Source organism: Alligator mississippiensis, chromosome 1 (assembly GCF_030867095.1).
Source record: "Alligator mississippiensis isolate rAllMis1 chromosome 1, rAllMis1, whole genome shotgun sequence".
NCBI lineage: Eukaryota > Metazoa > Chordata > Crocodylia > Alligatoridae > Alligator > Alligator mississippiensis.
The window spans coordinates 290,946,936-290,959,012 of record NC_081824.1 but is presented as its reverse complement, the minus strand read 5'-3'; the positions used below and the strand labels follow the sequence as shown (position 1 = coordinate 290,959,012).

Sequence of the window (12,077 nt, the reverse complement as noted above, 5' to 3'; positions counted from 1 at the left end):
TATTATTTCAACTTGTTCTCATGCTCACAAGAACTCTCTGGTTTGACAAAGTCCTTTATTTATCATAGTACCTGTTTGGATATGTGACATTAGGCGGTGCTTTCCCAGGGTAATTCTCATTAAGCCAACGACTGCCTAAAGCTTGATGAATATTTGGTCTCTTTGCAGGATCTGGCTCTAGCAGAGATCGTAGGAAGTTTATGGCCGCTGTGAAGACATTAAGAAAAGACAACAGCTCTGTCATATGCTTTACAACTTAACTTAGTAGCAAGGCTACTATGGTAAGTATCTCACCAAAGATATGTTACCAAGCAACTTTTTCTTTATGGTATGCCCTAGTGACCTTGAGTAAAAATACTGATAAGGAGTTAATCCATAAGTAAAGTAAACAATTCTTCATAGAGTCAAAACGGAGAATAGGAAAAGTATCTGTTGTTTGCTTCAAAAGTACAGTAACCTATCACACTTTCAGAAAGAAAGTAACATGGTGAGTGGCCATTTGTTGTAAATTACAGTCAGGCCTGACCCTGGTCACATAATACTATTTTAGACTAGGAAGATCCTGAAGCACACCTAGGATCTGACTGTTAAGTAAAAAACAAAAAGAAAAAAGAAAATAAATCAGGAGACTTTCTGTACAACATATTTCTATAGCAAACTGCCTGGGAGAAACTGTAATAATCAAGTGTGCTGCAGAACTGAGAAAAACTGCACTAACTATTTCTCTATTCCCCCACTCCAGGAGCATTTTACATACTCCCCAACATATACAAACAAGGAAACCCTGGCAGACCCATCATATCTAGCTGTGGTGCCCTAGTGATCCATCACAGTTCACAGAAACCATTGTCCAACCGCTTGCCACTCAGAGCAAGTTTTCTATAAGATACAAAATTGTTCAACAAAATCCACAACATGATCATCTCCCAAAGAGAGATCCTTGTCACTAGAGATGACACTAATTTACTCACTAATATTTTACACCTATAAGGCCATGTACAATACTCAGAGTTCCAATCTCTACGCTCCAGAATAAACTCTCACAGAACAATGGTAAAGGATAGAGTCAATCAGTCACCGATGGGAATATATGTTTCACAAAACAGCTGCTCCATCTCTGACTTCCCAGTTCTTATTCTCAAGGGCAATCTACACAATATCTTTAGAAGACAAGCCCGAGAACAAAAAAATTATCACTTTACTGGACACCAAAAGTAATGGACTTAATGCAGACAATGGTGTTATGGTTCATTATGACTTATCCACTCCCTCTGCTAACCATTCTGTGCTCCTAGGTCCGGGACAGGAAAAGCCCGGCCTGCAGGCTGAATTTGGCCCACGGTGGACTCCATTTCCCAGCAGCCCCTGCCCATGTCACTGTGGCCAGTTTCCATAGAGATCTTAGGAGGAGCATGGGGCCGCTGTGGTTTCCATGGAGACTTGTGGGAGCTGTTCCAGGGCTGGGGCCGGGATTTTGCAGCGATGACAATGTGGTCCAGAGTGGGGAGTGAAGGCAGTGGATCACGGCTCTGCCCCAGCTCCAGACCATGCTGTCAAAGCTGCAAAATCCCTTCCCCGGTCCTAGAGCAGCTTCTTGCCCAGCCATGCACCCTGCCAGCACTCCTTGGGCTGCTCTCCATGGAAACCCTGGCTCTGCACAGTCACGGCCCTGCCCCTCCTAAGGTCTCCATGGAAACTGGCCACAATGATGTGGGCAGGGGCTGCTGGGAAATGGACTCCGGTCACTGACCAGATCTGCCATTTTACCCATCCCTGTCCTAGGTGATAATGACCTCCTTCGTTTCTGAATAATATATATATATTTTTTGACATATTTACATTTACAGGACTAAGCCCACCAGCATATCTAGCAGAGAATTAAATCCACAAACTGTGTTAAGTCCAGACAAACCCTTCAGGATCTGCTGGTTATAGACAAAATTATCTCATGGTCTCTTCTGGACTGAAATCCTATAAAGCTATGAAATTACCTTATTTGTTCATGTACCACACACATCCTATTTATTCACGTACCCTAAAATTAGCAATCAAAATGGAGGTCTATGTTTTAAATATGGAAATTGATTTTGAGCAGTTTGGTAAAAAGAAAACATCTTCTTTCCTTCATTCTACCTTCCCAAACCAAAGTGTGTGTCTTATTAGGGAGTGTGTGGCACACAAGTAAATCAACACCTCTCTTCTGGTTTGCAGACCATGTTAATGCAATGTATTCTTTCACACCAATATTGTCTTTACTAATGACTTCATCTTTGACCTGAATTTACAATATCTAGGAACCTACTGAAATCGTGATTTCATAGATTTCACAAAATCTGGCATTGCCTACGAAATCCACAGTGGGGGGAACCTAGTGAAAAGAAAATATTGGCTCCCCAAAGGAAACCAACAGTCCTCAAGGTGCTGCAGCAGCCCACCATGGCAGGGAAGTGGGGAGGGTAGTCTGCCCACTGGAAGGGCTGCTGGCAAGATTGCTGCCATCCCTGCCCCTTGCTGCTGATGGGCTGCATGGGCTGCCTGTCATGTGGCCCCACCCCTTTCTACCAATCGGCGGTGAGGGGTGGGACCGTCTGACAGGCAACCCTCACAGCCAATCAGCATCAAGGGGCATGACCACTGGGGCCCCTTGGTCAGAGGCATGGGGGGCCCACCATGCTCCACCTACGAAATGGCTGCACAGCCCTGCATTCTTTCTGTCCGCGAAATTGGGGGGCAGTCACCCTGAATTTGGTAGGTCCCCAACTACAGCATATCCTTTTTAAGCTATTCCAAAAGTCTTAGCCTTCACCAGCACAAATGACAGGCCTCTTGTTTTTTTGCACCTGTGGCCATATAAGGAAAGCAGTGGGCTTAATTCAGCAGTCTGTGATGTAACAAGTAGAAAAAGTCATAAATATTAACGAACAAAGCAATCATCTACAAGAGTATTGTTAGCCTGTCCTTTCCTTTATGCACAGATCATTTTTCCCTTAAGCATGCTCATCTCAGAAGGTCCATGTGCCAAGCAATTTATATTTGAAATAGAGAGAAAATTATGATTATATCATTACCAGGTTGACTAGGCATGAATTGGGTTTGAGGTTTCTATCTTCCCAAATCACGGAATTACCTATGCTATTTTAATTTAAACCTCTCCTGAGATTGATACATTTTCATACAACAATACTACAGTAATATGGAAAGACCAGAGTCCACGACTGTCTTGGAAGCTGATGTTATAACTGTTCTATGAAGTATTCTGCAGCTCCCCAAGTCATATCTCTTGAACAAAGTGTTCTTTCTTGCTAGGAACAACAAGTCTATTGTTCTTTAATTCTGGCTTTTGCCCTTCACCTTTTCCTCTCAAATAACATGTACCCAAGCAACAAGTTCTGAAGACAGTTACAAACATGCACAACCCTGAGTGCATCTACATGTGCACTTAACTGCACAGTAAACTAATTTGCTGCAATGTAAAGCATCATAGTCTACACGTGCTGTACTATTAGACCTCAGCAAACTAATCTTCGCCACTGTAAGATAGAACTGTTGGGACAGTACTATCTTATAGTGGCAAAAATAACTGTGACTAAACGCACTTATAAAGCTGATCCAGGAGTACACTGAACCTACTCAGCCCAGGCAGCAGGGGGCTGGACCCCTTCCTGCTGCCTAGCCATGGGACTCTGCATGTTAAGGAGTTCTTGGTCCCCAGCCAGCCCCTTCACCACCCGATGCTGCCTTCTGGAGCCCAGGACTAACTCCTAGGCCCCCTGTCAACCCAGGGCTGCTGTGGTCCTGGGTGCAGCATCTGCCTTAATAGCACGTGTAGATGCACCCTGTCACTGAAAATAAACTTAATCTCTAGAGGAGATAAATTCCCCATAAAACCTCCCACCCCTCTCTGGGATCTTCTTTCTGGGAAAAAGGCTAAGGTGATGATATTTGAGCAGTATTGTAAAGATCAATAGACTTGGATTGGAAGAAACATTCCAGAGACAAACCCTCTCTTTTCCCTCTCTCCACTTTGGCTTCTAGGACCCAGGCATTCAAATCTGGTTAGTAAGAGCACCTGGCACCTTCTGATGATACACCTGGGATGGGTGTGGGGAGGGTGACAGTTTATCACTGAAGTTGGATTCAAGCCATAAGAGCATATGAGATCAAAATTAACATGAGTCATACCCAAATGCAAACATGAAACCAATTAATTGATTTTTGGAGAGGGATGCCGGCTCTATCTGAAGTCAGACACAAAGAAAACAGCTACATCCTCTTCTTGATCCACACTTGGCTGATAATGAGGCAACTAGCTCAGTTTATAAAAACCTTGAGGAATTATCCAGCCCTCTCTTCTTTATATAATCAAAAGTAGGGATTCATCTAGGATGAAATTAAGGACAGTGCCAGTCAGATTAATTCCTGCCCTGTACTTGACTGAATTTTCTTTCTGTGGTATAATTCTGGAATAAAGATTTTCTTTTGATAATTGTACAATACCAGTATTATCAGAAATTGCATCTCTCTCTAAATGTTAGCTACTTCCCAACCTGAGTAAAAAATCAGCAACAAAGCAATTTTCACTCTGATTTTCTCTGCAATAGTCAAAGTTCATTTGTTTTCTATTGTTTAGAGAATGCCAAGTGTGAGTGTGCACCTGCTGAAATTATGCAGAGTCGCTGTTTATAACACTGACCACCTGAAACATTTCATGCATGGAATCACAGGTTAAACCCAACTCATAAAAATCTCTCCTTCAAACTGTATTAAGCATATATGTCACTGGATGAAATTACACTTTTCTGGAATTTTAATTCTCAATTTCTCAGGCCTCATAAACTGTACTACCTCATTTTCCGCTTCATAGGGTTTGCTTAATGGCATATGTACTCACACACCCTGGAGGTACTGTTTGACAGGTTTTGCAAATACAGTCACTGGGATATATTGATTGAAAGGTAAAATGTCAGTGACTTTAGGGCTATCAGCTATAAAAGGATTTTGTGACATAAATTCTAACAAACAGAGAGAGGGAAACCCGTAAAGTTGTAGAAACTGAAGCTATAGATAAAAATCCGTTTGGAAGTATTCCTACAGTCTCTACTTCAACTGTCTGTTCCCAGAGGAAACTATCTGAGATGCAGGAGAGGTAAAGTGAGAAACCAGGAATGTGTGTGTGGTTACAGCCAAGCTCATTAATACTGGAACTCTTTTCATCTAACAACCCTTTTCATAGGACAGCTGTCTTGGGTAAGAGCTTTAATGAAATAAGGCTCCTAAGTAGAAAGGGCATATACCAACCGTAAATTGTATGCCACTGCTGCCATATGGTTGCTTTGGGTGCTTTATGCTTATCAAATGTTTTAACCTGTGCATCAAAGATTGATTAGAGAGATAAGAATGGCTGATTGTTTAATGTAAAAGAGTTTTGTATTTATGAAATCCCATGTTGTTACAATACATACTGCACAATTAAAGGCAATCTCTTGCAATTTCTCCTTCGATTTCCAAATTTATCAAAACCCCCCCCCAAAAAACAAACAAAAAAAACCCACCCCAAAACTCTTCCATAGTTGAAGAAAAAGTTCTTTTTACTTCAAAAGTTAGTAAAGCAACACTTTGGCAAGAAGAGGAGCATAATTGCTCTTGTCTACTAACTGAAGGCCTAATAGTGGCAAGAGAACAAATGTCATCTTAAATCTCAGTTTACATGCTTTGCCACGCACCTTTACATACAGTGAATGAAGGTTAACATATTTAAGTCTGTTCCATTAATTTTTTTGTCTGTGAGTTCAAAGTAACTATAGTAGCTTCCACCAAATAAAACAAATGTTATAGTTGTTATAGGGCAGGGGTCAAAGATAGGGTCAGTGGGCCACATCTGGACTATGAAGCCATTTCATTCAGCCCATAGGGCTCCTGGAGGAGCCAGGCCAAATTTCCAGGTACAGTACCCTACTGAGGATGTGTACTAGTGGGTTTGGGGGGAGATGATCAACAGCTGCATGCTGCTAGTAAGTCCAGATCCAGCCCATGGGGACACACGCAGTTTGGATCCAGCACACGAGTAGCCACAGCCTGGATCCAGCCAAGGGGGCTGGTCAAGCTTGATACCTATACTCTAGAGCTTTATGTTAGAGAACTTACACAGTACACAAAGATGAAGTTCTGAGACAATTCTGACTGTCAAAATGAAATTCAATAATGGAGGAAACAGTAAAATGAATCTAATTAAAATAAGAGCTTTTCTTCCTGCTACATATTGCTCAAACAAAGTCTTATGTGTGTGAGTGGCCATTGTGTACATCTGTAGTCTCCTTATAAATAAATTAAACTTATCACATAAAGAGCGTCTGTGCACATGAAAATGTGAAGAATTCTTCCCAAGGAATTACTATGGTTCAAACAGTTTATCAGAGAGAAATACTCCCATGGCCAAACCAAACAGCCCTCAGGGCCAACTACACTAGGAAATACACAGTATGAAACAGCTCTGCCTTGGCAAAGGCCTCTCTGAGTGCTGGACTGGTATGGTTTCTGTGTCAAATCATGGCCCTGCTGAATTGACTTTGCTATTAACTTCAAGAGGATCAGGATTTGGCACCCTAGTCCAGTACAGCATGAAGTAGTTAATATAATATTACTTACAGTAACTCAGAGGAGCACTAGGATATGTGCTAGAATATAAAGATGGCAAATTAGTGTAACTGAATCTTTCTGGGAAGTCTCCAGAATGGAAATACCAAACACTCTAATTGTATCAAATACAGACTGAGGCTTACAACATCCCAGCTCACTCATAAAGCACTGGAACATGAACTGCTGGCAAAAGAAGAGTGCCTCATGAGGATACTGAATGAACAAGGAGCAACACTGATAGGGAACCTATTGTGTTCTTCTAAGCTAGAAGAATGGAGGCTGGGATTCAGGGCCTGGAATGTGTACCTGGAAGGGATATGATACTAAATAGTAGCCATAATGTTTATCACTTCGACAAACCTGCAGTAATCAGGGGGATTCTCAGGGCTCTGTCAAGCACACTGCAAATGTGTGCAGAGGGGATAGGTACCTTTGCAGTTTCCATTGAGAATGACTGGAGCTCTGTTATTTTCAAATGAACACCTTCTTGTCTACAAGTGTGTATCCTGAACGTTCCTACCACTGGCAATTATGCAGAAGCAAGCACAACAACCTTTTTAAATATAATAAATTGTTCAAGTTGTGCCCATGTATAAAGTGAAGACCTGAAGGGACCATTATAATCCTCTAAATCTGGCTCCCTACATAACGCAGATCACTGAGGTTTACTCAGAGAAATTCATCCCAAATCACCAAGTTATCCAAGCTGCATCACTGGCTTTCTGATATGAGCACCTGCTGCTTCTCTATAGAAGATGCACAAAGGACAGGAGAGGCTTGTATGTACCTCCAGGGTATTTTCTTCTGTCTGCAGTTCTCACGCACCTATGAATTCTACACTCAGGCTGCTTCTCCTGAGTAGTTGCCAAAACATCATTTTCTTCCCTGTACATATTTAATTTTAATTGCAAAAGGAAAAGCCCTTGCAATGTCGTCCCAACTAGAATGCTGTTGATGTGAGTGAGCAGGTCCTTAGTTACTGCCTTCCCGGTTGTGTGCCATTTTCTAGCACAGTAATCCCTCCGATAGCCTGCAGAGATCCCACAGTTACACCCTCCCATCTGCCTCCTCTACCTCCTCAACAGCAACTGATATACAATCAGGATGCTCCTACTGCCATGCCATGCCATGCCAGTTACCCAGTGAGAATTCAGGCAGAAGGCAAGGCAAGGTGGTACCTTAGAAAATAACTGGTTTAGAGAGGCATGAACTGTTGTAGGCAGCAGCCTATTTCATTAGATAGTAAAGTAAGCTATTGCCTACAAAAGCTTAGCCTTCTCTGAACCAGTTAGTCTCTAAGGTGTCACCCTGCCCTGCCAGACTTCAGACTCACACAGCTAACTACTGGTGAAAATTCAGCATTAATCCCCCTCAGTGTCCTCACTCACTTCCCTCCAAAATCCAGACTCTGATCCTAAGTTCTGACACAGAGTTGATCCTCCCACCATGACATTCCCATACTGACAGCTGATCAAAGTTCACCTGCCTTCCACCTTGTCCCTCTACGAGCAAATGTGGGTAGAAACTGATCAAAGCATGTAAAATGACTGATAAAGAAAAGGTCGTGACAACCTCTGTCCTATGAGTCTGACAGACCATGAATGAGAGGACATTCAACAAAATTTAAAAAGGTGGCAAAATATGAATAGAAAATATTTCTCTACACATACTCATTTTAGTGTGGAGCTCAGGAAAGGGTGCAGAAAAAAATACAATTGTGTCTCCAGATAAGCTTGTTTGGAGAACATCAGTCAACTTGAAATTGTGGATGGAGAAATAAAGACTAGGTAAAACAGTGTTCATGACAAATACTGACACAATCTATACTGAAGTTCATAAGCAATACTTTTGCTGAATGACAAGACTGCATTAAATAATAATAATAGCACTAATGAAATAACAAATAATCATGTCAATAACAATAATTTTGGAATCTAAGTGAAATCACTTGAAATTGGAAAATTGACCAAATACACTAGGAAGGATAAAGCAACTCCATAAATTTATGTTGTTACATCATGAACAGATTCATTACAACACTGTCCTCCTTCATGTGCTCCAAAAAAAGCAAGGAAAAATAATTATATTACTGTGGAACATGCAGATCTTACATTAACTGAAGTAAAAACAAATACTCCACATTCTTTCACAGTTAACTCGCTATGTCGGAGCGAAGTCCCTAAGTCCAGAGTTAAATGTAATGATTCCAACTGACTGAATCTGAATAGGTTTGAGGATGTTGTATTGATTACCTGTGGAGAGTTGGGTAGGAAAGGGATTCATTTCTTTGTCCACCATTTTCTGGTATAAAGCTCTCAGACTGAATGGTTCCACAGTAAATGGTAAGGTCCCAGTCAACATTGCATACATATTCACTCCACTGTAAAGAGAAGCAGAGGAGAAAAAAGTAGAAAAATGATTCCCATAGGAAACAAGGAAAGGAATGCAGAAATATAGTTAATCACAATACTTTCACTGTAATGATGAATAACTGTAAGAGAGAGACCAACGTTAATTGCTCTAGAGCCCTCTGAACTTGTGGGTTGCTTCCTGTAACAACTAGAGGCTTGAATTCATTGCTGCTCTGTGTGACAAATATTTGTTGATGTTAATGGGAGATCCTGCCCCCAAAACTTCCACTGGCTTCAGCCGGCTCTATATCAGTACATTTCTCAGAGCAATTCTTGGTCCTAACACTCCCAAACCAGCCAGTTCAGCAATGAAAACTAGGTTAAGACTCTTCTAATTCCCTTCTCTTTTAGAATGGTTTTAAACTGAATTCTCTTGGAGAATTTATCTTTCCATTCTGCTGCAAATGCAGGCACTCATGCACTGTATAGAAACTAAATCCATATGTTATATAAAGGTGTCATACATATAACTATAGTATGTTCAGCAAAAGCAAAGGCTGGAAGTTGAGGGGTTTCAAGGATGGCAGCACTCTGTTTTTTCTGCATTCCAGCTGCAGTGAAAGCTCCTGCACTCTCCAGGCCTGGAAAACTCATCCCTGATGTGGACAGATGACCTTCTACAGTGGTAAGAGATTAAGCAGCTCTATGATAACTTAGCTATGGATCTTCTCAGAGCACATGCTGCCAATTGGGCTATAACATGGAAAGCTATAAAAAGGTACTATTGGATACAGCCATTCCCATCCACATACACAGAGAAGCTCACTGGGTCAAATTATTGCCTGGTGTGCTGAAGTCAACAGTGTTACACTTGTGATCACTTTAAGCCTCTGTTTAAAGATATACATGCCATTATTTATTACAGTTATGTATCATCTATGGGCAATAGCGGAGGTAATATTAATGTAGGTCTTTACATTTTCAACATGCTTTATCTTACAACCCCCCCCACAAAAAAAATTAAAAAAAAATCAGGCATGTAAGTCTTATTTCCCCATGTGTAAAATGGTGATAAGTCACATTAAGTTGCTGGCCCAGGACAATCAGTAGCAAAGGAAGGACGAGAATTCTAGAGTTCCTGACTTTCAGTTCTCAGGATCCCATTGTTTTTTCTAACATTCACTTTTATTTTACTTTTTCTACCTCTTCTCTCTCCCAAGTGCACTACCTCAGTTCAGTTTTCCCCAGGAGAAGCAGCAAGAGTCCATGTATATAACTGACACCATGTATTGAAAAAGAGGAGGACAATTAAACCAGTGCAGGCTAAGCCTTTCTAGTCCTCCAGATTTACATATTACCTCCAATACATCTTACTTACCTCCACCACTTGAAGCCTGAGAGCCTTTTGCTTATACTACACTGACACTCAAAATCTCACATTACTTGTAGAAACAAAGGTTCATCCCTTTTGCCCCTTATGCTCTTTGTGTTCTGAGCTGGACAGTTTCAATACCTGTGTGGACTATATAATACATGGGATTTAGTTGAAGAGTCTGGGGATTCTTTGGGGTGAATAGGCTGCACTTCAAATAATGCCAGAACCATATCTTCCTGTTTGTTTGATAGGTTCTTACCACAATATTAATATTAGTAATAGGCCTTAAGAATGCTGGAAATGAAGTAAACCATCCATGAGTGACTGGTCCTCCTGAATCTGGGTGGGGAGCCCCGTGCACCCCCGTGCATCCCCTACCAGTCGCCTATGAAACCATCTCATTCATTCAAAAAACTGCTCAGATGGGCAGCAAGTATTATCCAAAAGGTTCCTTCTCTGTGAACAACTAGACACAGCTGGGCCACTTCTGGCCTGCCATGTTCCATACTTGCACTGACACATGCCATGAACTTGATGATGATGATAATTTTGTAAGTTGTCAAATCTGTTTTCTAATCTAGATGTCTGCATACATAATTCAATCAGTTATACTGCTCCTAGAGACTGTGATTGTTCACAGTAACTAAACACTTTAATACTGTGTCTGATTTGAACAGTGGCAAAAATATAAACTAGGTAATACAAACTAAACGACTCACATGGACCAAACATCTATTTTGGGACCATATTTTTTTCTTGCAAGAAGTTCTGGGGCTGCATATGCTGGGCTGCCACACTGTGTGCTGAATGGATCGGAGTAACCCAAGATACCTGCACAGTTGCTCAAGCCAAAGTCTGTGAAAATGAAAAACAACACAATTTCAGAAAGGCACTGAAACTCAGAGAGAAAGAGTGCATTTTCCCAATATATGCAATTTACTGCTATAATAAGAAATCATCTTAAAAAAAGGAATTCTTTAAAGTTTGCGACCTTTAAGACTAAAAAGTACTTTTTAAATTTGTTGGGAAAACAATATAAGATAAATTCAGTCGCTAGATGCACAAATGCAGCAGATTTATTTCAATGGGTGGTGGATGAATAAAAGAGACCAAAATTTGGTCTGCTGTGTGCATATGCATGGGTCAGAATAGGCTCTAGACTGTCACATAAGAAGTCCTAGGGAAAGTCTAAGTGTCATAGCTTAAAACATTTCCACTACATCGTGTAAATGAACCACCAAATTTAACAGGAGGTTTGGCTTTCTGAAATAGTGACAGTAATATATAAACACAGTGGACTGCACTCTGACCCTTGACTCTGAAGTAGCAAACTAGGAAAAGATTTGGCTTTTCCCCCCTTGAATTATTGTATTTATATCCCACAGCAGTATCTGATGTTCTTGTTCAAAAATATAAAAAGCAGAGGCAAGAATCAACCTCTTATATTGAATGCAAGATGATCACTAGAATGAGGGTAGGCTATGAAGGGCCTTCAAAGTGAACACTAAGCAGCTTATGTTTGATGTGACAGAGGAATGCAGAGAGGGATGACATGGTATAGAAAGTGATCTTTGCAGCAGCATTATGGATGAGGATATCAGCAGGGCAGAATTGTGTTTGTCAAGCCCGGAGAAAAGGATGCTGTAGGAATGAAGGAATGCAATTATGGAAGCCTGGACAAGAAATTAGCTGTGTGGATGGACAGGAAAGGCTGT

At 41.1% G+C, this 12,077-nt stretch overlaps 1 protein-coding gene across 1 annotated transcript in view; it reads right to left on the bottom strand.

Annotated features, from left to right (window-relative positions):
* The window catches only part of HUNK (hormonally up-regulated Neu-associated kinase), an 85,607-nt gene that overhangs the window by 23,085 nt on the left and 50,445 nt on the right, over window positions 1-12,077 (bottom strand). Inside the window, exons 4-6 of the mRNA XM_019476413.2 lie at window positions 11,082-11,217; window positions 8,889-9,016; window positions 72-207 (exon numbers count right to left, since the gene is read on the bottom strand). Of these exons, the coding sequence (XP_019331958.2) occupies window positions 72-207; window positions 8,889-9,016; window positions 11,082-11,217 (400 nt within the window). The remainder of the gene's footprint in view (window positions 1-71; window positions 208-8,888; window positions 9,017-11,081; window positions 11,218-12,077) is intronic.